General features: G+C 45.0%; 1 protein-coding gene, 1 long non-coding RNA gene and 10 other non-coding genes across 13 annotated transcripts; 11 read left to right on the forward strand and 1 right to left on the reverse strand.

The window, feature by feature from the left end:
* Positions 1-549: 549 nt before the first annotated feature.
* On the reverse strand, positions 550-10,750 carry ZBTB37 (zinc finger and BTB domain containing 37). The gene is made up of 4 exons (XM_077277545.1): positions 10,656-10,750; positions 3,842-4,797; positions 3,412-3,511; positions 550-2,074 (listed from the first exon to the last, which is right to left on the reverse strand). The coding sequence occupies exons 2-4, from the start codon at positions 4,768-4,770 to the stop codon at positions 1,544-1,546; spliced, it is 1,560 nt and encodes a 519-aa protein (XP_077133660.1). The 5' UTR covers positions 4,771-4,797; positions 10,656-10,750; the 3' UTR covers positions 550-1,543.
* A 355-nt stretch (positions 10,751-11,105) lies between these two features.
* LOC143788137 (uncharacterized) lies at positions 11,106-21,260 on the forward strand. 2 transcript variants are annotated; one of them, XR_013218564.1, is made up of 17 exons: positions 11,106-11,132; positions 11,611-11,652; positions 13,396-13,440; positions 13,823-13,865; positions 14,857-14,885; positions 15,067-15,111; positions 15,710-15,738; positions 15,934-15,985; positions 16,862-16,902; positions 17,849-17,879; positions 18,067-18,134; positions 18,494-18,543; positions 19,272-19,300; positions 19,484-19,509; positions 20,536-20,584; positions 20,928-20,980; positions 21,162-21,260. It is a non-coding gene; the product is annotated as an uncharacterized LOC143788137 (long non-coding RNA). The 2 variants fall into 2 exon arrangements; XR_013218563.1 differs by lacking the exons at positions 11,106-11,132; positions 11,611-11,652 and having other exon boundaries at positions 13,387-13,440.
* On the forward strand, positions 11,420-11,500 carry LOC143788982 (small nucleolar RNA SNORD74). The gene has a single exon (XR_013218798.1). It is a non-coding gene; the product is annotated as a small nucleolar RNA SNORD74 (small nucleolar RNA).
* On the forward strand, positions 13,659-13,741 carry LOC143788983 (small nucleolar RNA snR60/Z15/Z230/Z193/J17). The gene has a single exon (XR_013218799.1). It is a non-coding gene; the product is annotated as a small nucleolar RNA snR60/Z15/Z230/Z193/J17 (small nucleolar RNA).
* On the forward strand, positions 14,920-14,999 carry LOC143788974 (small nucleolar RNA SNORD79). Its single transcript, XR_013218790.1, has one exon. It is a non-coding gene; the product is annotated as a small nucleolar RNA SNORD79 (small nucleolar RNA).
* LOC143788973 (small nucleolar RNA SNORD79) lies at positions 15,773-15,852 on the forward strand. Its single transcript, XR_013218789.1, has one exon. It is a non-coding gene; the product is annotated as a small nucleolar RNA SNORD79 (small nucleolar RNA).
* On the forward strand, positions 16,715-16,795 carry LOC143788984 (small nucleolar RNA snR60/Z15/Z230/Z193/J17). The gene has a single exon (XR_013218800.1). It is a non-coding gene; the product is annotated as a small nucleolar RNA snR60/Z15/Z230/Z193/J17 (small nucleolar RNA).
* Positions 17,912-17,989, forward strand: LOC143788985 (small nucleolar RNA snR60/Z15/Z230/Z193/J17). The gene has a single exon (XR_013218801.1). It is a non-coding gene; the product is annotated as a small nucleolar RNA snR60/Z15/Z230/Z193/J17 (small nucleolar RNA).
* On the forward strand, positions 19,135-19,197 carry LOC143788945 (small nucleolar RNA SNORD78). The gene has a single exon (XR_013218762.1). It is a non-coding gene; the product is annotated as a small nucleolar RNA SNORD78 (small nucleolar RNA).
* Positions 19,341-19,416, forward strand: LOC143788981 (small nucleolar RNA SNORD47). The gene has a single exon (XR_013218797.1). It is a non-coding gene; the product is annotated as a small nucleolar RNA SNORD47 (small nucleolar RNA).
* On the forward strand, positions 19,740-19,801 carry LOC143788948 (small nucleolar RNA SNORD75). Its single transcript, XR_013218765.1, has one exon. It is a non-coding gene; the product is annotated as a small nucleolar RNA SNORD75 (small nucleolar RNA).
* LOC143788980 (small nucleolar RNA SNORD47) lies at positions 20,707-20,782 on the forward strand. Its single transcript, XR_013218796.1, has one exon. It is a non-coding gene; the product is annotated as a small nucleolar RNA SNORD47 (small nucleolar RNA).
* Positions 21,261-26,738: the final 5,478 nt, after the last annotated feature.

Genomic DNA, 26,738 nt, shown 5'->3' on the forward strand with positions numbered 1-26,738 from the left:
TTGAAGCAGGAAAACACAGCGCAGTAAGTGACACGTCGCTGGAATCAGGGTCTCTGCACCCATTTCATGATGCTCTCAGATTACATATCAAAAACTTGGTGATGGATTCCCTTTAAAAGGGTTGTCTAATCTTCATTCAGGAGCGCACACCGGTCCTCTGCCTCCCAGCTTCCCTGTGCTCTCCTGAAGATGATTGACAGTTCAGACTAGTAGTACGGACTGAACGGTGCACTCTTCCCATGCCGCTGGAAGCGCAGAGGATTGAAGCTTGCCGAATCCAGCCAGCTTCATTGGTGCATACAGCAAAAAGCTTGCAAGCCTGTTCCCCTTGCCTAGGAAACCAGCCACCGCTAATAGACTACAGAGGTGGCCGGTAACCTATGCCATGGGTAGTAAACAATAAAATTAACAATTCTTTCGTCCTTGAGAACCGAGACAATTTTTAACGAGAGGTAAATTGCACAGATGTTTGTTTTTACAAACACTTTGCAATTTTACCCATTTAATAGTTGAGACAACCCCCTTCTCCTAGCGGAGCTTTTTTTTTTTCAGAAAAATTAACGAAACGTGTTGGTAAAAGACGAGCATTCCCTTTAAAGCAACAAAGCAATGAGAGTGGCGATAAACAGTTTCCCAAAAAAAAAAAAAAAATTACCATCAGCAGAGGAACATTATTTCCCAACATACGGGACCATTTTGATACCATGGAAGCTGGAACTATTGGCACTAATGCTCATTACCATCACTTTGGCTCGATGACGTGTGCGTCTATGGCATCCGTTCCTAGTTACATTCTGCTGCGCGGAAGGATTGGCAAAGCTTCATCCCATTAATTGGCAAGAGGCGGCTGATGCATCGGGTGGATATTGGATGGGGGGCGTAGATAATACCTAAATCCGGCCCAGTTCAGAGTGGTCTCCAAAACCCGGCACCGGTATCTAAAAATAAAGGGCTACTTATTGCATCGCTGCCTCCTAATCTGCCATTGCTCAGCGTTACTTCACAATTCGCACTTCTCGTACATGCACAGGAAGAGTCCTTGACTCTGCTACAGAAGTATCTTTAAGCACCTTACTAATATTCCTAGGACAGCACCATCAAACTTATTTTAAAGACCAGACCAGACCGTCTGATTCAGAAGAAAATAAAATTAAAAAAAAAAAAATGCATCATTGATAGAGGCCGCACCACCCCGAAATGCTCCTGTACGTGATTTCCAATAGTCATCGACTGTACTTGAAAAAAACATTCACCTACAAAAAAAAAAAGAGTTGCTCGTTTCCTTAGCGGGTGAGATAGTTGGTTTTGAGGTCTAAAAAGGAAGAGGAGCACAAAGGAAGCTAATACAATTTCTCTGAATTTGGCAAACTTCCCAAAACTTCTGCATTCAGCAAATAACCCGATCTCATGAGAACTCCACTGGGAAAGTGAGAGGAGCAGGAGGGAAGGATAAAACTGTTGTGAAGTTTTGCTGAGGTAAAAGGGAGGAAATTAGTCAACTTCTGTCCTCCTGTACATATAGATCAATTTATTAATTTTTTTTTCAGTCTGGTCCGGTAGTGGACACAGAGCCGTGAGCCGACTCACCGCCATATGCCACCTCAGCTGTTGCTGAAGGTGCCACTCCGCCAGTTTCCTCGTGGGGTGGAGGAGACTCTTCTCCGGCCGGACCTCTAGAAGTAACAACTGTGGTGGTCTCGGGGGAAATGCTGTGAGGACCCTCGAGAGGAATACAGCCAGGGTGGTTCTTCCGAAAGTGCTGATTGAGGATGGCCTGGAAGGGGAAGCTTTTCCCACATACGTGGCAGTGGAAGGGTTTGTTGCCTGTGTGCTTCCGTATGTGATACTCCAGCTGATCCTTGCGGGTGTACTTCTTACCACACATCCGACACACAAAAGGAGTAATACCCATGTGAAGCCGCATATGGCGGTCCAGGCTGCCCTTCTGGTTGAAAGATTTGGCGCAGTAAATACAGGTCAATCGCGGGTTGTAGCGAAACCATCGCTCAGATACCTCTTGCTCACGGAGATATTCTACGTAACCGCTCACTCCGATCACCCCACCTTCATCTCCCTATACGAGAAAGAAGGAAGAAATGGAGAGTAGAATCATTGTAACATGAATGGCCGAGAACTTGACCAAAAGGATTTGTGGGAATCTCTATGAGAGCTCGACCGGGGCATCGGGAACTTCCGCAGCCGGCACTCGAATGCTGGCACAACGGGCGACTCTTGAGATTACTAGGCCCCCTGCTAAGGCACGATGCGCGTCGCAGGGGTCCAAAAAGCACAAGAGGCTCACATGATGACAGCAATGCGAGTGCTGGTCGATTAAATCTGCACTGGCAAACTCCCACGGACCAGCATGGTGGACACCGGACGAAGCTCCGGCAAATCTTTTTGCTCAACTGCTATCAAAACCCATAACACTTTAAATATATATATATATATATATATATATATATATATATATATATATATATATATATATATATATATATATATATATATATATATATATATATACACAGATATTCCAGATGTGCAAGAAATAAAAAAGGATGTTTGCAGTGGAAAGGGGAAAAAAGGGTCATTTGCGATGGGTGGAGGTCTGAGCTCTGGAACCCCCCCCCAGTGATCTTGACAATGAAGGGATGCAACGCTTGGTGATGTGTCCACCATACTGTTTTCCTGCGCAGTAGCACTCTAGCCTTCTGTGGTTCACATGAGTGGAGCTAAATGCAGTATCCCTTACAGGTAGGTGGGGTGTAAGTGCTGCTGTGCAGGGAAACGTAAAGGTGTTGTATAAAATAACAAAAATAAATCATACTTGCCTATTATCACTCCTGTGGATCCAGTGCAGGCCGCTCCGTAGTCGACACTGGAAGCAACGTCACCATTAAACCTGTCACAGGACCGCTGCGACTTGTGACAGGCTGCAGCTGTCAGGCGACTTGTACGGGCATCATCCAGTGCTATTCAAGTCAACTGACCGCTGCAACCTATCGCACGCTGTGGCTGATTGAGCGGTGACATCATTGCTAACGGAGGGGCCTGCGCTGCATGTAGGAGGGTCACAGCAGTTGAGTATGATTATATTTTTTTTTTAACAGAATTCAAACCACAGCATCAATGCCCGGCCAACCCTAGGAGACGATCTAGGGTCGGGTCCTCTAAGGTGGAGATCACAGCTGATAATAAAGTAATGGCAAACGCTAAGAATGTACCATCACTTTATAAGATCGGAAACACAAGAATAGAAGTTGCCATTTCCAGCTCTGTAGCATAAAGCTGTACCTTACAGACCTCCTGCTCTATGCGCCCCTGACAAGTACCCCTCTACATAATGCTTAATGTCTTTTTTCCATCTATTCTAACGTACCCGCTGTAATGACCCTGGACACCACTGACCTGGTTGCTGTGTTGCTTTGGTTCCTCCAGCCGCCGGGGAGATTCACTCTTTGCTCTGTGTCGTTCCGGCATGGGGCCCACACTACCGGAGGGGCTGAATCTTTTGAGAAAGGTTAAAAATGAAAATATTAGGAAAGGTCTCACGAAATTATACAACAGTGTAAGATAATTTTGTTTTCCTGGAACCACCATTGCATGCATTTGTCCTTGTGTTTGTAAATTAACAGAGGTTGGAAGTAAAAAAAAGGGTCCTATCAATTTTATTCTCAACTTTTTATCTGAGACCACCTGTAAGGTGAGAATTTCAGATCAGTTCCCTCTGTGTCGGCCATGCTGCTTATATTGCATATGGACACACATAAGCTTTGCCACCTGATGCAAAATTTCTCACTTGCAAAGATTGTACTAGTCTACTTAACGCGTCCCTTACCTGTCCATCTCACTGCTTGTTGGCCTGGAAACTTTGGTGCTGGAGGACCCCAAATTATAGCTTTCCTGCCCGGCAGCGCTGTGCCCTGTTGTATCGATCACCATAGCGGTCACCTCTTCCGCGCTGCTTCCATCTTCTCCGGAAGGTTGGTTCTCTGGCCCTAGCCACTCATCCAGGTTCTCCGCCTTGATACGGAGGGCCCCCATCACTCTGACGTCATCGTCGCTCCGTTCTCCTCGGTCCGCTGCCCCCGTTTCCACATACCACTGTCCGGCTCTGTTGATTCGTAAAATGGGCTCCCTGCCCTCCACATCTGAACCCTGCTCCACCATCTGAGGACTTGTGGACTCGTCTGCTGGACTCAACTCTCTAATGTCCAGGACAGTGCTTACCTGACCTCTCCTATTCCCTGAGGGTCTTGGAGTGCTGTGCCGTGGGCTTATAGAACGAGTCAAACTCTGACTGACGCGGTGGGAATCCTGGACTCTTTCTTGGTGTTTGGGTCTGCTCTGGCTTAGCTCTTCTTCGGATTCGGGTGAACTAATTTTTAAATGGATGCCCTCAAGGATCTGCGTGCACTTGTCAATGATGTGCTGCATCTGCAAAAAGCTTGCAGCCGTCAGGTAGCTTATGATGTCGGCGAGTTGCAAGCAAATACGGCCCGTGTAGCAAAAAGAAAGCAGCTGCTCAAACACGCCGGGGTTCTTAATGACCGATAAGGACACTGCACTCATCTCGTTTAAGGACATGTGGTCTCGGAAGTAGGGCGAGCTGGCGGCCAGGACCACTTTGTGGGCTCGAAAAGACTGGCCTTGTACATTGACCACGATGTCGCACAGACGGCCTTGCATCCGCAGCTGGTTGAGGTGGCTTAGGACAGAGTTACTGTACTCGGGGATCTCCAGCTGGATATTGCCTCCTTTCTCCATGGCTGCCCCTCTTGTAAGCACTCAACCCTATGAGAGGAATTAAGATAAGAAAAAAAAAGTTACATTTCTCATGTAGGTAACTTGACATTGACACTGTGCTCAAACCATATACAATTTGTGGACTTAAAGCCATTAATGTGCATGGCCTTACAGGCAAAACTTCACTTTTCCATTACATTTATTGGGCATCATGCACATGGCAGCATCACGGATCCATGCACCCTTAGGGAGTTGTAAGGGGGAACCCATAGACTTTGAAGGGCTTTCCCGTCTACTGTACCCCATATGTCTCGGATTTCTTGCTGTATTTCAGAGACATTCATTGCGTTTCGGAGGGAATATTTCCGCTCTGCTGTGTGCATGATGCCCAAAACTCAATCAAACAAAGCAATAATTATGCTATGGCTTCTACCGAATAATTACCGTACTGTCCATCCTGAAGTTTCCAGATCAAAACCTTCTTTCATTTCGTAGCCTCCCTGCGCCTCCATGTAAAATCTGAGGCACACAACGCTTCAGTACGAGCCATATAACTTTATATAAGCAGCTCATCTGAAACGCTGCAGTTCCGCACAGTGATTTACAGTACAATGTAAATCAATAGGGAAAAAAAAAAAGCTGTGCTAATGGTGCGGAAAAATCTGCACTGAATCTGCTGCAAATTGAAAAGTGCATGTCACTTCTTTTGTGCGGAACTGCAACGTTTCTGACCCCTTCCATTATAGAAATCCGCAGTGGTAAAAACCGCAGAAAATCCGCATTAATTCCGCATCAAAACCGCACAAAATCCGCACCTGCGGTTTCTGCCAGGAGATGCGGATTTTGTGCGGAAAATTCTGCACCCTAATCCGCAACGTGTGCACATAGCCTTATACAGACAGTCCACTGATTGCAATGAACACCATGTAATACTTATTTTTTCCTCTGGAGGCGCTGCAGCGAAATTGAACACTTAGGTTAAGTTCCCACACTGTGCAACAAAAACGTAGCACCTTACAAGCAGAGGATCAAAACTGACAATGAAAGTCTATGGGTCCGTCAAAAGAAAAACAAAAAAATCAGGCAGCATTCAGATGTCATCCACGTTCAGTCCGTTTTCACAGACTGCTAGATAGGAGAAGGTAGAGAAACTTTTTTTTCTCAGCAGAGAAAATCTGTACTGTACAAAATCACTGATAAAACCAGGACTGTTTCTAGTACGTAAAAAACGGACATCTGAATGAGATCTTACAAGGATAATGCACAGCACAGGACCCCTTTATGTTTTAAATGTAAGAATTTTTTGTATTATTATTATTCAAGCTAATGTAAAATTATTCCTTTTTCCGCCAACATGAGAAAACCTATCGATTCTCTCTCTCCCCACACACACAGTATAATCTTTACTTATGTACCCGAACAACGCAAGGAGCAATTTCTAAAAATCTTCCAAAAATGTAAAAAGATTTCATCATTATGAGAAATATTAAGCAGAGTCGTATTACAGGCGTTCGTCACTTTCTGTATCTGCTAATAATTTTCTTTCTTTTTAGTTAAGTGTTTTGTGATCTGACCCATCCACTTCCCCAATAATCTCACTTTTCCTGCATTATCACTAGACATAAACTCTGCTACATCTACACCAGCAGAGTTGAGAAAAGGCATTAGAAATTATCATGTGAAACAGAGGCCGGCTCCAGCGCTGAATAATTTCATCACAAAAGATGTCGCCGGTCTGTTCAGACAGACAATAATGACTGCAAGTAAGATGTAGGGGAAAGTAACCGTGCCGTACGTGTCCACAAAAACCAGAACTACATCAAAAAGAGAATATCTGCGGTTTCCTCTGAAGAACCCCAAAAACGGAGTGTCCGCAGAGGGGGCAAATCTGCAACAGGATCTCACAGGCTGCGATTACTAAATCTGTATCATGGATCAATTTCCAAGAGGGGAAAATGCTGCAGCGCGAGGATGAGATTTGTATAAATTGGATCCGCGTGTAATCTATTGACAATTTCCATATGCAAATCTGCACTGAACATCCACAGCACTTATGCAAAAAAACAAAAAAAAAAAAGCCCTGGGCCAGACACCCAAAAATCACACATGGATCTAATGCAAAAAAAATACAAAACTGGACATGAGGTTCTTAGATTAACATTCTGATCAGACTGTATGAAGTTCACTGCCACGTCATGGCAAACCTCTAGGGGGGTCCCTAACTTTAGGAGCTTGGAAGGTGCAGCGTCATAGCACCAGCAAGGCGGCGACCTGGTGCCCCAGAGCACCCATGCTGCAAGGCTGTGAGCCCCCATGACTCCAGGTCACACCGCCCCACAAGCACAAAACCACAGCAGCAATGGCCGCCACACAGCACCAGGTGAAAGTTGCTGGAATACTCACCTTCCACATATTCTCAGACTGACCTGAGGGCAAAAAAAAATTGGCCTTCTTCTGCTAATTGAAAACGCCTGTGTCAAATGGGAGGAGAGCTGGTCCAAGTAACCAAAAAAGGAGCACAATGAATTTTGGAATCAACAGCGTTTCTACTTGTGTGTCATACCCTAAAGCCGGGCGATACGGTGGTTATGACTGACACGCAGGTCGCACAATCAAAAAAAATTGCTCTTTGCTGCTGTACATCAAAGTACTGCTGGTCAATGGGGTCACAAGGAGAGCGGCGATTGCATGTTACTCCTATAGGCTATATGCACACGTTGCAGATGTGACTGTGGAATTTTCTGTGCAGATTCTGAATTTCTTGGCAGAAAACGCAGGTCGGAATCTGCGCCTTTTTTTTGGTCTGTGCACACATTGCAGATTACTTCAGTTTTCTACCCCTGCGGATTTCTATTATGGAATGGGTGCAGAAACGCAGCAGATCTGCACAAAGAATAGACATGGTCCTTTTTTTAGGGTATGTGCACACATTGCGGATTCTCTGCGGATCCGCAGCGTTTTTTGAGGTGCAGAAACGCTGTAGATCCGCAATTGATTTACAGTACAATGTAAATCAATGAGAAAAAAAAAAATGCTGCAGAAAATCCGCTGAGGAAACGCTGATGTTTAAAAGAAGTAACATCTCACTTCTTTTTTGTGAATCTGCAGCGTTTTTGTACCCATTCCATTATAGAAAATCGCAGGGGTAAAAAACGCAGCAAATCCGCAAGAAAACCGCAGCAAAAACACACAAAAAAACGCTGCGGAAGCGCACAAGAAACCGCAGGTGCGTTTTCTGCCAGGAGAGACAGAATCCGCACCAGAAATTCCTAAGCCTAATCCGCAACGTGTGCACATAGCCTTAATATGCTGCTTTTCTGTGCGGATTTTTCCGCACCATTAGCACAGCATTTTTTTTTTGCCATTGATTTACATTGTACTGTAAATCACTTGTGGATCTGCAGCGTTTCTGTGTGGTAAAAAAGCTGCAGATCTGCAGGAAATCTGCAACGTGTGCACATACTCTCCACTCATGAGGCTGCCAGGAAAAAAGCTCATGAAAACCATTTCAGAAATGAAAAAAATGTCTCCAAAAACTCCCAAAGAAGGCAAGTTTACAAAGAGGTGTGTTCACATTGTTTTTTTCCCCCTTGTATAATATCAGCCGTTTTCAAGCTGAAGGCTCTTCAAGACACACTCTTTTTTTTTTTTTTATCTAAAGTGTTGTGTATTTTCTTTTTAGCTTCTTTTAGGCTATGTGCACACGTGCAGTATTTTCTGTACAAAATCTGCATCTCCTGGCAGAATCCACAGCAGCGGATTTGCCGCGGTTTTTATACGGATTTTCTGCGGAATTGAGGTGGATTTTGTGCGGTTTTTGCCACTGCGGAATTTTAACATGGAGGGGTGCAGAAACGCTGCAGATCCGCACAAAAGTGACATGAACTTCTTTGAAATCTGCAGCAATTCCGCACTGATTTTTCCACACCATCTGCACAGCTTTTTTTATTTCCCATTGAATAACGTTATACTGTACATCACAGTGCGGATCTGCAGCGTTTTCAATGCGGAAAAATCCGCTTAGGGTATGTGCACACGTTGCAGATTTCCTGCGCAGAAACGCTGCAGATCTGCAAGTGATTTACAGTACAATGTACTGTAAATCAAAAATGCTATGCTGATGGTGCGGAAAACACTGCAGATTCAAAAAAGGACCATGTCAATTCTTTTGTGCAGATCTGCTGCGTTTCTGCAACCATTCCATAATAGAAATCTGCAGGGGAAAAAAAAGGAAGAAATCTGCACAAAAATCTGCAACGTGCACATACCAAAAAGGTGCAGATTCTGACCTGCGTTTTCTGCCAAGAAATCAGAATCTGCACAGAAAATTCCACAGTCAAATCTGCAATGTGTGCATATAGCCTTATAAATAGTTTACTAATTGTTTTTGCTGCGTTTTTTCCACCAGCATTTTTAAGTGTTTTCGTTGCATTTTTTTCCCATTTTTTTTAAACTCCATTAAGCAATAGAGAAAAGGCTGGATTTTTTTTTTTGAGAAAACAAAAAAACACCCAGGCGCCTTCCATGTGTCTTTTGAGCCTCCCCTAGGAGGACGATCTGCTCACTGCTTTTAACCTCTTGGCATCTTTTGAAATCATGAAGTGTTGAAAAGAAGCTCAAGAGCCTGAACATGTGAACAGCGAGTAATTTTGCATAAAAATTAATATGTTCATCCTTTTAACAATTTTTGAGGGGGCATTTAACATGCAAAAATCAACAGAAAATGATGCCGTGTGAACACAGCACTAGACTAGGCCTGTGCGGCGACACGAGAACCCAGACAAGCAGCGCAGCCAGGAACATTTCTGAGGATTGCAGCTGTGTGAGTATATAGGCCATATGGACACCTTTGGGGCAATTATTCATCTATTTGCCTTTACATGTATGTATTTGGGGCAAAAATAATTTTTAAGACTTGGATTTCATTAAACATTTTGCACCTTTTGCCTTCTACAGCCTCTGCGTGTTGCATTATCTACTGCTGGCCTGCAGAATGAGTTAACTGAGGATCTGTCAGGGAGCCAGTTCTGATGGGGAGTTTCTAACTCCATTATCTGTATTTCTCCGAGCTCCTCTCATCTGATTTATGACCGCATCAAAGTTGAGCTTAACTCCGATGTGATCTGCAGACATAAAACAGCTCGAAGACAGATAAAGAAGATACAAACTCCTTACTAGTAGAGCTCACTGACAGGCTTCTAGTTAACTCATTCTGCGAGCCCGAGATTGATAATGCAACAAGAGAGGCTGCGGAACGCGAACGGTGCTAACATTTTAATGAATTTTCAATTGCACAAATTAATGCATTTAAGTAAAAAAAATAACAATAAATGTCCCCGTAATGTCGGCAAGGGAAAGTCGTATGAGACTTGCTACAGGTTACTAATGTAGCCTATGGTGAGATTGTTGGGGGTCTGACCCCGGACCACTGCCGTTCGGTGCTGCGGAGCCGGGGAATGATGGAGAAGTGACGCTTCTTACTGGGGGACACGAGCCCAACTATGCCGGACCCTACGGAGAATCTAATATCTGGCGAAACCCCAGTAATGACCGGACCCCCAGGCTGCGCCATATTGCAGACCCCCACAGTGCCCAGACCCAGCTCTTCCCCTCATTATCTGCCCCCTGACCCCCATTAGGAGCTGTCACCCTGGGCCAGCGTGTGGCTCTCGTGGAACTACCACTCCCAGCAATCTCTGCCCCATTGAGCCCACACGTGACTACATGGGCAGCTGTGCCAGGGCTGAGGGCGGCGGCGGGCACAGCTGTCTGGGGTGGCAGTGGGCGGGCTGGACATGGGCTGGTCCCTCCCCCTCCCGGGAGGATGACGTGTGCGCTCCTCAGGCCGCGCCCTACACTCCCTTCCCCTGAGGACTCTCCCCTCCCTCCTGAATTCTGCCACCTACCTCCGGGGGGCGCGGACGGGCCGGGACGGGGCCACCGCCGGAACACAGCGCTCCGGAAGTGCTATGTCAAAATACCTTCACTCTCCTGCCTCCTTCACCCGGAAGTGAACCCTGCCTGCCTCTGCGTCCGTCATACCATAGGGGCGGGGTGACCGGAAGCCATATTGGGTGAGGAATAGAAGTCCTATTGAATGAGTAACTTGGTGTATGTAACAGGCCCCACACTACATAAGTTACCTAAACACACTGATGTTAGATATTTACAAATTTTTATTATTTTTGTATTATTTATAACCAACAATATGGCGGCTCCTACATAAGGCGACACTCCTATGGAGCGGAAATTTGGAAAAACAGCCCTCCCCGCCCCCCTACGTCACATCCTGTATCCAGAGACGTCATTTCCGGGAATTCTGTTTCCTATATAACCCTCTGCCGCGCCTCTCAGCCGTCCTCTTCGTGCCCGTCTCTGGCAGGGTGAGTCTGGTGTCGGCGCTCTGCAGCATTAGCGCCCGGTTTCGCCTATTAATATGATTAGTATTCGATTTCTCTCATGTTGATGCTACTGCTCCCTGTGTCCGCCGCTGCGCTGAGGCCTTCCTGCAGCGGGATGGGCCTGGATTGTGCTGCTCCCTGCGCGCCATCCGTGCGGCCATGCTGTTAACCCTTCCCTGGCTGCAAGCTCAGTTAATGAGCAGGAAAATACTGATTTCTGTCTACTAATTCTCTAACTTGCTGGGAGTTGAGGGTTAATCTTCTCTGACGTTGCCTGAATGTGATGAAAGCCATGTTGGTAGGGACATCAGAGAGATAATGATGATTACCAACGTCTCTGACCAGGCGGGGGGCTCTGAGGTTGCCTTACAATTGCTGGGGGTCTTTCATAGTCTGTAGTGATCTCTGACTTTATTTTGCTGCAGATGGAAATTTTAATTTTTTTTTTTTTTTTTTGCAGGATTTTCTCTGAAGACTAGTCATGGCCTTTCTGACAAACCATGTAAGTAGTATCTCCTGCTTTACAGGCAGCTGCTGCATCTAGCTCTGTATAGTTTAAGGGTCGCCATCTTGACTTTGATAGGATGTTGCGTTCATTCACTTGGAAATGGTGAAAATAAGTCAAAATCTATAAGTTTATTTGACCTTATAGTCACAGGTGACTTTTTTTTTATTTATTAAACTTGGCAGAAGTGACCAATTTTTAGGACTGGTCCTAGAATTTCTGGCAACCCTGCAGGCTATGGTCCCACGATCCGAAAGTAGCAGTGCTCTGGACACAGCTTGATTTTTGCTGCCTCCAAAGCTCCGTGCATCCAATACATTTGATTCTGTTGGGTAGACTAAAGTCTTAACAGTGGAAATTGACATGCTGCAGCTCGTAAACCTGTGCCGTAGCGGAGTTTATGCATCATTAGATAGAAATCCCATGCCCACTATGTTTCTATTAATCCCATCCGCAGTACTTCTAATGTGGAACTGTGTAAGTGCCCTGCATCCAAAACGCTGCTATTCCTGATCGTGGGCACGTACCCTCATGGTTCTGCCATCTTTACCCTCAAATCCTCCTTTACATGGGTTCTACCCTGTAAATAAGTGCCTAGGTAACATGTAAGCGCTTATTATGAAGATAGAGGGCTCTTTGTCTGGATGGACCTTGTGCCAATTGCTCCAGTCACTCGTATGGGACTGACAAAGCAGCTGCCTTTCTGGTCCTGTAGAAATGAATGGAGTATTAATCATATTGACCTTTAGTACTTGGTGTAGGTGGGGATCCCAGCATGTGGCGGTTTGTGTGTGTGTTTTTTTTTTTTTTTTTTTTTTTTTTTTTTTTTAATAACCTAACCTGTGATGGTTGGTTGCATGATTGTGCTTCTGGCCTGAACTTTGCTTTCCATGCTGCAAGCAGAGGCAGACTTGCCATTGTAGCATTGGAGGAGCTCCGAGCACTGAAGCTGGCCGGATCTAGTGATTGGGCCAGGAATAGAGCAGGGTGGCCAGGCTGTATAGCAGTGTGTGCAGAGATTAGTGGTGGCCTGTCAACCTAAGCAGTGAAAATAATCCTGCTGCTCTCGAACAGACAGAATTTTTAGCAAGAGGTAAACTAACCCCCACCACCAAAAAGTACTTCACTCATTTAAAGGGAACCTGTCAGCAGGATTGTGCACAGTATTCTACAGACAGTGTCAGGTTGGTGCCGTTATACTGATTAAAATGATACATTGGTTGAGGAAATCCATCAAAAAACAATAATGAAATACACATTATTGATGCGATCATGCTGCAGCACAGGTTGTGCGACTGGTTCCTGCCTGCAGGTGACTTATATATTTTTTTTTTTCTATATATATCAGTATAACGATTATAATACTTGAGATACATAAATATTTAGGAGTTATATAAAATATAAAGGTATTTTAATCAGTATAACGGCACTGACCTGACACTAGTGTCTTCCTGACACAATCCTGACAGGTTCCTTTTAATAAGAGGAATCCCATCAGATGAAGTGATTGAGCCCAACCTCTGATAACGTGCCTGCCTACTTTATTGTAGGGGAGGCATTTAATACTACCTTTCTGTGCTGATCTAATGCTGCTGATGACTCCTATTTGCTACTCTTGACTGTCAGGATGACGAGAGAGCTTACCACCATTATTTATTCTGAAGCATTAGTCTTTGGCTATTCTGACTCTGAGCAGATATTTCTCCTTCGTAACTTTTTTTTTTTTTTTTTAACTTTTAGTTCAAAGATCGTGGCTAAGACCTAAGATGGCAGGTTCTGAAGTAGGTGTGTATCTGCAAATTTCAGTGATCCTTATATGCTTTTTGTCTATAGATGGCAGGTGAGGCATAGTTGTAAATTACTACGTTGCCTAACTTGGGATTTTAAAAAAAAATCCATTTTGCTGAGCTGTGGATCTGCATGAGAAAATCGCAGATCAGAGCTGCCCTATAGAATAACATTGGGCTGTTATATACTCGTGTGAGTGAGCCCTCAAACTTCTCCAGACACAATGATGATCACATAGTTCAGCAGATGAGCAGTGATGAAGAACTATTATGTCTTTCGCTCCTATCTGATGTGTCTGTGCTGGATGTGAAATGATGACACTTGACATCAGATTTTTGCATCCTAACTATGATTCTCTTTTTTTTTTTTTTTTTTGCAGGACCTTCTGCGGGTTGAGGACAGCGGCACCTGGGACTCCCATAGTAGGTATTCTCAAAGCTCTTATAGCAGTTCTGGTCAGTGAATCAAGGCTATAGGCTAATGATGGCGCCTGTAAAGGTACCTTCACACTAAACGATATCGCTAGCGATCCGTGACGTTGCAGCGTCCTGGCTAGCGATATCATTGAGTGTGACAGGCAGCAGCAATCAGGATCCTGCTGTGATATCGCTGGTCGTTGATTAAAGTTCAGAACTTTATTTGGTCGTCCGATCGCCGTGTATCGTTGTGTTTGACAGCAAAAGCAACGATACCAGCGATGTTTTACAGTGGTAACCAGGGTAAATATCGGGTTACTAAGTGCAGGGCTGCGCTTAGTAACCCGATGTTTACCCTGGTTACCAGTGTAAAATGTAAAAAAACAAACAGTACGTACTCGCATTCGTGTCCCCCGCCGTCCTCTTCCTGCACTGACTGAGCGCCGGCCGCAAAGTGAAAGTACAGCACAGCGGTGACGTCAGCTGTTAGGGCGGGCACTCGGTCAGTGCAGGAAGGGACGCGAAGGTGAGTATGTAGTGTTTTTTTTTTTTTTTTCACATTTTACACTGGTAACCAGGGTAAACATCGGGTTACTAAGCGCGGCCCTGCGCTTAGCAACCTGATGTTTACCCGGGGCCTTCGGCATCGTTGGTCGCTGGAGAGCGGTCTGTGTGACAGCTCTCCAGCGACCAAACAGCGACGCTGCAGCGATCGGCATCGTTGTCGATATCGCTGCAGCGTCGCTTAGTGTGACGGTACCTTAAGATTGTGTAGGTAGGGAAAAAAAAAACGCCTGCACTGGCTCCTAGAACTAGACCAAACCACCTACTGCATTTTCCTGTGACTTTACAGGCTCCTTAATCAGTAAATTGCTTGTCTTACTGTTTCATACTTCATATTGCAATATATGACATTGAGACTCAGATTTTGCAGGCTGCAAACAATCTTTGCAGAGTATAAAACTTTTTTTTTTTTTTCTTCTCCCTCCCCTCCCAGGTCAAGTCCAGTCACCCATCGGCATATGGGTAAGTTTACAAAGTGTGATATATGGACTTATAACTGTGTACATGATGACTTGATACAATCAATGGGAATCTCTCTGAATAAGACTGAGGGACAATTCTTACACTGATACACTGCAGAGAAATGAGTTTGGGGGTAAGGAGTGTGCACTATTTCTTCATGTGGTTATCATTTTTCTTTTAGACTACATATGGCATCCAGGACCCATCATGGTGGACTCTGTGCCAGGTTGGTATCTGCAATTCTCCTCACATCCACCTTACCACTGAGCCTCCTATGCCTTTTGCACAGAATTTAAGTCAGGATAAATTGTTACTACACAACCCACTTATGGTTCCACTACTGCCTTGATACCAGCTGCAGGGAGAGCATAACCTCTTGTGCCTGTGACTAAACATCAGTCGGCCATAGGTCTGCAACTGTAGCCAGCATTACAATATACAATTTTTAGATTTGATAAATACATGGCATGCCTAATCTGCATTGGGGGCAGTTGCACTGTGTACCTGGTGTGCTGTATAAGGTTCCCCTATTTCCTGCCATTGCTGTGAAGAAATGGTTCATCCAGTTCTGTGGCTCCTCTTGCATTAGGCTGGAGACCCAGGGACCTAGATTTGTCTGAATCTGGCCAATTATACTAATGACTCCGTTGATTGAGGCTCCTTGATTAGCACATGACTGTCCCTTCCTGTACAGATGGAGACCGGTCCCTTTAGGGCAGCAGGAGATCAGGCCACATGCATCAGCCGTCGGGTTCCCTTATGACCACCAGGTCTTCTGAGCCACAAGTTTCATCTTCTAATCCTTTGTTTATTCTCCCTCCTAGGTCGGGTCCAGTCACACACCGGCATATGGGTAAGTGTACCGAGGGTGATATCTGGACTTATAACTGTGTACATGATGATGTGATACAATCAATGGGAATCTCTCTGAATAAGACTGAGGGACAATTCTTACACTGATACACTGCAGAGAAGTGAGTTGGGGGTAAGGATTGTGCACATTTTCTTCATGTAGTTTTTTTTTTTTTTTTTTTTTTTTTGCTTTTAGACTACATACGGCATCCAGGACCCATAGACCCATCATGGTGGATATGTGCCAGGTTGGTATTTGCAATTCTCCTATCACCTTATCACTGATGGCCTCCTATGCCATTTGCACAGAATGTAAGTCAGGATAAATGATGCTTTCCTACAAGACTCACCATATGGATAGTCCATTCCTTTAGTGTGACTGAAGTCACACGTCCGTCTATTGTCTCAGTGAGGGAACTGGGCTAATTATGTTAGTGACACTTGGATCAAACTGTCGGTGTCCGCTTACAATCTCACCACCGGTACTGAGAACTTAAACTGGTGCTCCCATATCTAAGATCCGATCCCAATATATGGTAGATGTAGTAATATTACCTTATACCTCCAATGCATGGATGCAACTAACTCACTATATGGTCATATAAATGGATATCTAAGCTACTTTAATGCCAACACGTGGGGTAATTACCTGGCAAATCAGAAGAACTATACTACAGTTCTGATTAAAGGTAGTTGCTAATATTACACCCACTACATGGTGTGATTAAATCTTGGCGATGGGAGTACCCTTTAATTTCTCAATTGTCTGTGTGCGTATGTCAGACTGCACTTGGATTGCATTCAAGTGCAGTCTGATGGTTCACATGCAGCCATTGACTTGAATGGGTGCAGATGATGCATTTGATACTCGCAGCATGGTATAATCCTTTTATGAGAAATAAATCGCAAAGCATGCTTGCACCATGGGATAACATTGGCCCATATTATATGCTCGTGTGAGCGAGCCCTCAAACTTCTTGACACAATGATGATCACATAGTTCAGCAGATGAGCAGTGATGAGGAACTATTGTCTTTCGCTCCTATCTGACGTGTCTATGGATGTGCTGTAATGACATTGTGGGGTGAAGAATCCTTTGTAATATCACAATGTTTATTTTGCAGGTCACATTCTATAAGTAAGGACGGACTCTTGTGACTTTGCAGTAAGTATACTTTATCCAACCACTGAACTAAGACTACATAGCTTGCAGATAAGCTTACAAGATGCTGTATACCTATACCTGGTCTCAAATTGTAGCCATGGGATTAACCTGAGAAATGCATGTTTGCATTAATGTATTTCATCCCTATGCATTGCAATGATTTGCCAGTAAATTAGTTGTCCTCTGCACATTAAAGGGGTTGTCGGATTTAATACAAAAGTATGCAGACACTTCAACTGTAGCCTTGTGACTCCTCACACAACACATTGCTCTCAGAACTCTCTGGTACTGTCAGGTGAGATTGTGTAGTAATGTGACCACGTATGCGATATGCACATTTCCAGCCACATTCCGACTAGCTGTGCACAGCTCGTCTCATGCGTGTTGAGGCCGCACACGTCTGGTCAGAATGTGGCTGGGATAGTGCAACTTGCAGTCACATGACCACACGCTCCTTGTGACTGAGATTCCTGACGGTGACGCTGACTGAGTCTTCACAGCTCTGCACTCCTATATAGCAAAGACTTGTTGCAAACCTCAACAACCTTTTAATGGTAATTTGTTTCACAACCAAAATCTAGCTATGGACAAAATTAAAATCTACACCACATGCCACTAATGGCGTTGCTTATAGCGCCTCGTTGAGATTTTATGCCCAGTGATAGTTTTCACAGCATGCATGGACATGCAGACTGTATAGGCGTCTCCCTTTACTACATACGGTTGGTTACATGATGATTTTTTTAACAAACTTGACTTTCCCGTGGAGGTTTGTTATTAGCTCTATCTGACTCATCAGCCGTGCAATATTCATGTTTGCCACTCATTTCTTGCAATCAAGGGCTTGGCTTTTGACTTTTTTTATTTTTTTTAAATGACCACAAAATGGCAAATTCGTTATACCAGACATACTGTATATGTGTTAACTGGCTCATTTTACTTGCAGGCCTCACTCGAGTGGACAGGGCGGATACCAGGTATGAACAAGCCGACAAGTCTTTGCTGGTTTTCAAGGATATTGTGATGAAAACATAGTTCAGCTGATCTTCTGTGAAGAACAGTCTTTCGCTCCTATCTGAATCCTCATGGTGGGACTGCAAGAGACAAGACTTCTATTACTATAACTAATCTATTTTTTTTTTTCTTCCTTTTTTCCATGTCCAGCATCTAAAAAGCTGCCTATGAAGACTGTTTATAGCTGTAATGTTCCCTCCATCTGGAGATCTAGCAGAGTGAGTATAGTGTCTAGCACACGTTACCAACACTCTACCAGATTGCAAAATGATTAGAAGTTATGCTCTCTATTGCTGAGAGCACTTCTAGATTCCATTAAGTGAGATCTGCCATTTTATCCTCCCCATTTTCCTTTACGAAGCTCCCTGTCTAGTTGGTGTTGGCAAGAGACACTTTAATTTTCTGACTGTATAAAAATGCTCCAACGTGCAGTAGTCTGTAAATGATGATTTGTGAAGCAGGTCTCCAATTACTTGTGAGGATATCTTGATCCACACTGATGCAGACTAACAATGCTTTGATTATTGTCTGCTAACTATTCACTGCATAACTTGACGTGGAATCTGTCTGCTTCTAGGGTCGCAGCTGTGAGGTCCTGCAAATGAAGAATTTAGGTGAAAGGACAAGGTAAGCAAGAAGATGCCAGTAGGCTTTACATCTCAAGATGCCACTACTTGTGGTCAGGGTGGGTTCTGCTGCAGTGGCTAAAGGGACCCACTCATCAAAGCTTTCTTGCTAGAATGTCTGGCATAAAAGCTTTAAAAAGTTGCCGAAGTAGCCCAGGTGTGATGCCACAATTCTTCTTTATACCTGACTTGCTGTCTTTTTGTTATGTCAGAAATCTCACTCCAGTCCCTGACTGGAGTAAGAGCTCAGGCGTACATGGAGGAGCAATCCACACGTCAGAAGCACCAGATTAATGAAGAGGCATGGCACCTCTTCATGAATCTATAGTATTAGACTCCAGCATGCCTCCTCCAGATCAGTGAACACAGTTCTTGCTGAATCCGGCCCAAAATCTTTTGGACAGCCATTGGCCACCACAAACTGTAGAATATAGCTTAATTGTAGCCCAGTCAGGTGGCCATTGTTCCCCTTATTTGCCTACATGCTGTAGCATGGGATCAGTTTTCTTACGATCCCCCTCATTACGGAATGCTATGGCTGTGTACAGTGCCATATCCAGTAATTTGGGACACGACTTGTGTAATCTTGGGGTTATAATGATGCTTCAAATGTCTGACCTGAAATGACATGTGGAATAACATAAATACTGATATGACCCCTAAACCATAATACGATTTTTAGGTGTTACCTGTGACTGGCAGCACTGACTCCCTGGTCTCTCATTGTAGGGTCTGAATATGCAGCAAGGCTAAACCTGGTAAGTACAAGTATTGCTGTAGTGTCTGGCCTGAAATCTTGGTTAGTGATGACACTGATTCTGCCATATGATGACGGATGATTCTATCTTTAACCGTTCCATTTTTGTCTGAGAACCTGCCTGGATAAAGGCGAGACTCGTGTGACAAACCGAACACTAATCCTTCACCTCATATTCTTGCAGGTCAGAATCTGTGATTGCTGCACTAGGTAAGGCTGCACCTGTAAAGGCTGATGTCTAAAGTGGGGTGTCTTTATTTTGGGCTGTCCAGAAGGTGGGTGGTATTGCAGCTAGGTGCCAATGGAGCTGAGCTACGTTGGCAGATAATGCATATACACGATTTTTAAGATCGCCATGTTTTTCAGTGGACCATTAAAGGGATTTTTCAGTCTGGATTTAGTCAGCTAGTGCGCGAAGAAATGGACTCTGATCTGACATAAGCCGATGATGGTTCAAGAGTAGTGGACAGAAGTGATTTCTGACAACACTAAAGCTGAGGCTTATCTTACGAGGCTACTGTTGCATTTGTCTTTACTATATTCAATTCTTGCAAGTTTGTGATATGCTACCTTAACACCTTCCTTGTCGGCCAATTTTTTTTTTTTTTTTTTTATGGCCATAACCTTTTTTTAATTGGGCCACTACTGAATCTTGTAATAACTTTTATACAATGTGCACATAGTATGGGTTGCTTCATATTCCACAGTTTAGCATTGCTGCAGTGCTGAAAAACAATTGTGGGTTTTCCCCCTTTTAGTCCCCTTAAGGGACTTGAACCTGCAATCTCTTCTATATACAGCCATACTGCAACATTGCTGCATATCATGAAAACTGGCGTCTTCTATGATGCCCAGCTGCAGGCTAGACTACACATGATTGGCATGGGGGTGTTCGGCCTGCCCCTGGTTACATTGCATTGGCTCCCTGCAGTCATGTTGCAGAGAGCGGATGGGGTGCACTAAGTGATGTCCTTGCTAGATCGCGGTGCTTTAAATGTCACTGCAGCATTTAAGTGGCTAATGGCAGCAATTGGAGGGCCTGCTGATTGCTGCTGTTAAAGGTAGATTTCAGCTGCAGAATATACCTGGGCTCTGCTATTGAGCCTTCTCCAAAGTCTGACATGCTTCATAATGTAATAGGGCATTAAGGCTTTAAGCATACTTTGCCATGTTTTTATTTATCTTAATTGGGTGGAATATTCTACCTCTTTACAACTTTAGCTTTTCTTTCTTCAGGTCTCCATTTTTAATTCAGTTGAGAGCACAAGACTGGACTGTCTTCATGGTAAGTTGTCAGGAAGCTTGAGATCAAAACCTTCATCCCATCCCCCCAACACTGCAATTTAGAAAGGCATGTGCGCACATCCTCTAATGCTCCAGTGTTTGTCCTGTGCTCGGAACCCCTATAACCAGTGATGAAACCGATTCTGCCATATGATCTATACTGATATCACCATCAACCGTTCCATTTATTTCTGAGGCTATAGCGGGAGAGCTCTGCTGTAGGGGTCTAATTTGCTCACGGGGGTGTTTTTCCTCAATGAGATGTGTTTAGTCCTATTTCCTTTCTCATACAGCCCCTCTTAGTGACTATATAACCCAACTGGACTATTTCCTTTCTTTACCAGGTTAAATATAGGATAAGCTATTTTGAGACCGGACCTGCAAACATTCCCTTCTGGTATGTAACAAGCTTTCCTTTCCTTTGTTGCATTAAATGCTGTGGAGTGGAATGATGACAATTACTTTGAACTCTCTCCCTGATATAAAGATGAAAACAAAAGTACTGACGCCCCGCACCAGTGTGGTCACCTATGTCTGTGTAACGCCGATCACTAACTGTGTCACTTTGTTTGTTTAAGGAGCTGAAGACCTGGTCCCCGTTACAGAAGAATTGTGGATGTAATGGCTGATATCTCACTTTATAATAAAGCAACATTTTAATAAAATCTGACTTTGTTCATTAATGCAAATCTGTACTTTATTGGTAACATGTCTGCTGGAAAACTCTGAAATGTGTGGTTAAATCTCTGCAGGGTCTTATAAATGAGATGGGGCTGTGGACTGCAGTTGGTTTCCTGTGCCAATCAGTGGTGGGGTCTCCATTCCTGGCTACCATTATGGGTGCGTGCAAGAGCATCACTGACATCTTGCCACAGTGGTGCAGCATGCCACCAAATTCTCATCTTTCACCCAATTCTGACTAAATCAGCCATGGAAGCTCTCCCAAGCCAAGCATCTAAAGTAAACCATGGGGAAATGCCTGTACCTTGCTTTAGGCGTGCACAATCTACCTGGACATTAACAATACTTCCCTGCTGTGTAGCTGATGTGTTATTGCCACCAACTGTGCTCTCCTTAAAGATGAAATAGGTCTGGATGTGGCTCTGTACACAACTTTTGATCCCAACATTGGGTATATGCCAGGGTTCAGTTTGTGGCATGTATATTGGATGTGTGCACTGCATGCATGGTGCGGAGCTCTGCCGCTGTATTATACAGCCATTACCTGAGTATCTGTGTGATCACTTAGGGAATGTTTGCAGCCAAATAAGAGGTTCAAATCCAACAAAGGGTGAACAAGTGTAAGGAGTTAATGTGCCTTCACTAAGGGGGGGTATATACAGTCGTATTTACCAACACTAGGTAACTTCATGAGCTTGGATGCTGCGCCCCCCCCCCCCCCCCCCATGATAGAGGCAGTGCAGGGTGCAAAATACTGAAGAAACGACCACATGAACACCTGTTATTTATTCGGACTCCCATGACAGCACTACGAGAGAGGGGATCCGCCCTTAAGGAACAGGAAACCTACAGATACAAAAGGGCGGCACCTCTCCCATGCATCAGTTGGTTTCCTGTTCCTGAAGGGACTGGATTCCTACAGAAGTTTTTTTCTACGGTTTCCAGGCCGGCCGGACCGAATCTGGTAGCGAGGGGGTCTCCTACCTCGGCCGGTGCGAGTACCTGATGTGGTCACGGTGGCCCTGGCAGGGCGGCACGGCAGTGACTAAAACAGCAGGGAAGCGGTCGCCAGGGGGTTTCCGGGCTCCAGGTGCCAGCGTATGGTAAGTATAAATCCCCTCGTGTGCTGTGGGTCTCCCTGCGTGTGGGGGCGGGGGCAGTGTCCTGGAGGCGCTGACCGGAGTTCAGCTGGCCGGCCTCGGCGTCCCACGATGGCTGCAGCGCTGACAGGAAGCGCTGTAAGCTGTGGTGACGTCTGTAGGTGGAGCCAACGACGACTTCCGGGTCGCGGAGCTCCTGCGCATGGGCGGGGGCTCCAAGATGGCGGCGCCCACCGGGATTTCATGCCGCTCTCCCTCAGAACGCCGGAGGGTCCCCCACAGCTGCGGCAAGGCGGGGAAATCATTTAACGCTGAGCAGGTGTGCTGTCCGAAGGAGGGGCTTTTATAAGGAAGCTCCAGCGGCGTGTTCCTGGCTTCTGGCTCCAGTTACTGAAGATGGCGTCTGATCAGGATCAGCAGATTGCGCTGCTGGAAGAAGCATCCCAGAAGCCTAAGGAGAAGGAACACGAAAAAAGGAGCGATACTTCAGGCCGCAGAAGCTCCTCCAGACAGGGGTCTGGAGTGTCAGCCAAGAAGAATCCCCCTCGTACTTCGGTATCTCTCTGGGTGTGGGCAGCCACTGGTAAGTGATCTCCGAGAAAGTTCACTTAATGACTAGTGTCCCCTCATATGTTTTATGCAGGGAAGGAAAAATGTCAGTAAGACGAAGCATAGGGAGTGTGCCATCTGCGCGGTTCCCTTGCCCGACTCACACCCTAAAAAACTATGTGACCCCTGTATCCAGCAGACGGTGAGGTCCTGGAAGGAGGGGAGGGGGTATGGCATGTAGTTCTTATACACTAGTCTGCCTTACTTATCCCCTTAGGTAGCGGAAGAATCCTCTTCTATTGCGGCCAGTCTAAAGGAGATGGTTAGAATGGAGGTCAGACAGTCCATTAAGAACCTTTCACAGACAGGAGGCTCTAAGCAGAGAGCTCAGTTGACGTCTGATTCATCTGTGGATAAGGAAAGCGAAGAATCGGACGATTCAGCAGCATCATCCTCCTCCTCGGAAGAAGACGCTGCTCGGTTTTGCTTACCCTTGGAGAGAGTAGACAAATTAATAAAGACAGAGGCACAATGGGTATAGATTGTAAGCTTGCGAGCAGGGCCCTCATTCCTACTGGTATCTGTTTTGAACTGTGATTTCTGTTATGCTGTAATGTCTATTGTCTGTATAAGTCCCCTCTATAAGTTGTAAAGCGCTGCGGAATATGTTGGCGCTATATAAATAAAATTATTATTATTATTATTATTATAGTAGAACCCAAGCCTCAACTCTCTAAAGAACAAATGATGTTCAGCGGCTTAGAACAGAGAAAGCGCAGAGTTTTTCCCCTGAATGAAAAGATACAGGAACTTATCAACAGGGAGTGGAGAAAACCAGAAAGGAAAGGCTCCTTACCACCTGCGCAAAAGCGTAGATACCCTTTTGATGACCCAGCAGTAGGTAACTGGGAAAAGGCCCCGAAACTGGATGCGGCAATTGCCAAGGTAGCAAAGCGTTCCTCTCTCCCGTTTGAAGACATGGGAACACTTAAGGACCCCCTAGATAGGAAAGTGGATACCTTCCTAAAGGGGACCTGGGAAATGGCAGCCGGCTCCTTAAGACCTGCGGTGGCGTCAACCTGCACGGCAAGGTCGATGATGGTTTGGCTGGACCAGTTAGAGACCCAATTAAAACAGGGGGCCTCCAGAGACTCTATTCTAGCAGCATTGCCGGTAATCCAGGAGGGGGCAGCTTTTTTATCGGACGCTTCAATTGACTCTGTTAAGTTGGCAGCTAGAGCAGCAGGGCTTTCTAATGCTGCAAGGAGAGCCCTATGGTTGAAATGCTGGCCTGGGGATATGCAGGCAAAAGCAAAGCTCTGCGCTATCCCTTGTAAAGGGGAGTATTTATTCGGGCCTACCCTGGATGAACTCCTAGAGAAGGCAGGAGACGATAAGAAAAAGTTTCCCAATACCTTCAATGCATACCGTCGTCCCTTCAACAAAAGAAGGTTCAATCGGGGAGGGAAGCGCGCCTTCTCACCGGGCAGAGATCGGTCCAGATGGGATGATAAGCGAAAACGAGGTACAGGTCTCATGTTTCGCCGTAACCCGACGGAAAACAAGAAACAAGAACAATGACTAGCAATCCCAGTGGGAGGGAGACTGTTGCATTTCTCAGCAGCATGGTCAGAAATCACAAACAGCGTTTGGATAAAAGACACTGTTTCCCATGGTCTCAAACTTGAGTTTGTCCAGGCTCCACGGGACAAGTTCAAGCTAACACCCTGGCGCTCATCTCCCACTGAACAATTTGCCCTGGAAGAGGAAGTGAGGACTCTTTGTTCTAAAAATGTGTTGGTGGAAGTACCATATTCTCAGACAGGAAAGGGGTTTTACTCCCCCCTCTTCCTAATCCAAAAACCAGATAATACTTAGAACCATTATTAATCTTAAGGGTCTCAATAAGTTTCTGGTAAAGCATACTTTCAAAATGGAGTCCATCAATTCTGCAATAAAAATGCTCTTTGAAAATTGTTTTATGGTAGTGGTGGATTTAAAAGATGCCTACTATCATGTACCCATTCATACTGATTTTCAACAATACCTGAGAGTAGCACTGATAATGGAGGGTAGGATTCAACATTTTCAGTTTAGGGCACTCCCCTTTGCGATAACCTCTGCTCCTAGAGTGTTCACTAAAATAATCGCAGAGGTCATGGCACATTTAAGGGAGTCAAATGTCCTTATAATCCCCTACTTAGACGATTTTCTCATTGTCGGGAACTCAGTGGATCACTGTCTGTCACAATGGGAAATTACTAAAGCTAAACTAGAACGTCTAGGTTGGATCATAAACTTCGAAAAATCTAAATTACAGCCTCTAAATATGCAAAAATTCCTGGGGTTAATTTTGAATTCAGTAACACCGCAGTGTCTTCTCCCTGAGGAAAAAATAGCGCTAATCCAGAGTTACGTGTTAAAAGCAATTAAATCACCCTCCATGACACTTAGGCAAGCAATGTCCCTACTGGGGTCACTCACATCTTGCATCCCTGCTGTTAAGTGGGCTCAGTTACACACCAGATCCCTGCAAAAAGAAGTTTTATTCCATGACAGAGCCCTAAACGGCGTATTAAATGGGAAATTAACGTTGGGGCCTATAACACTGAACTCCCTCAGGTGGTGGTTAGACATACAGAATTTGTCAGCAGGGGTGCCCTGGATAGTAAATGTCACCCAAGTAATAACCACAGATGCCAGCTCTTCGGGGTGGGGAGCTTATATGGGGGACATGGTGGTTCAGGGACAATGGATGAGAATGTTGTGAAGGGTTCCCAATCAGAGGGAATTGTTGGCAATTGAATTGGCTGTTAAAGAATTCCTCATATATCTACAGGGCCAGCACGTCAAAATTCTGTCGGACAACAGAGTGGCAGTCGCCTACATAAACCGGCAAGGGGGAACACGGTCCGAGACTTTAATGCAGATCACGGATCGCTTGTTCCAGGTGGCAGAGCTCAATTTTCAATCTTTGACAGCTCTCCACATCAAAGGAAAGGAAAATATAACAGCGGATTTCCTAAGTCGAAACACGCTAAGACAAGGAGAATGGTCTCTCAACAAGGATATTTTCAACTGTATCAGCCACAGATGGGGTCAACCAGTGGTGGACCTGTTCGCCACCAGAGACAACAGGAAAGTAAAACTCTTTTGCTCTCTGAATCCCAGGGAAAATCCCCTGGCGGTGGACGCTTTTCTAATAAAATGGGATTTTCCGCTGGCTTATGCCTTCCCACCACTGAATCTGATTCCTCTAGTGGTGAGAAAAATCAGAGAGGATCGAGCAAAAGTCATCCTTATTGCCCCCTTTTGGCCCAGAAGAACCTGGTTTGCCTGGCTCAGGACGATGTCGGTATCGGATCCCTGGGTACTGCCAGACATCCCGAATTTACTCTCTCAGGGACCAATCTCCCATCCACAAGTGGCAGCGCTCCGTTTAACGGCGTGGAGTTTGAACGGTCACTGTTAATAGATAAAGGCTTCTCTCCGAACCTGGTAGAAACGCTCCTAAAGAGTAGAAAGCAAATAACTACCAAAATCTACTCTAGAACTTGGAGGAAGTTCTTGTCCGTTTCTAAATTTAATATCCAAGAAGGGGTGCCAATACAACAAATCTTGGAGTTTCTACAAAAGGGATTTGAGCTAAAACTCTCTACTAGTACCCTTAGAGTACAGGTCTCAGCTCTGGGTGCCCTGTTTTCCTGTAATGTAGCTAACAACTATTGGATAGCGAGGTTTATGAAGGCAGTCTGTAGAACTAGACCAGTGTATAAAGATAGGTCAGTTCCGTGGGATTTAAATTTAGTTCTATCCTCACTAACA

This window comes from Ranitomeya variabilis, chromosome 8 (assembly GCF_051348905.1).
Source record: "Ranitomeya variabilis isolate aRanVar5 chromosome 8, aRanVar5.hap1, whole genome shotgun sequence".
Taxonomy (NCBI): Eukaryota; Metazoa; Chordata; class Amphibia; order Anura; family Dendrobatidae; genus Ranitomeya; species Ranitomeya variabilis.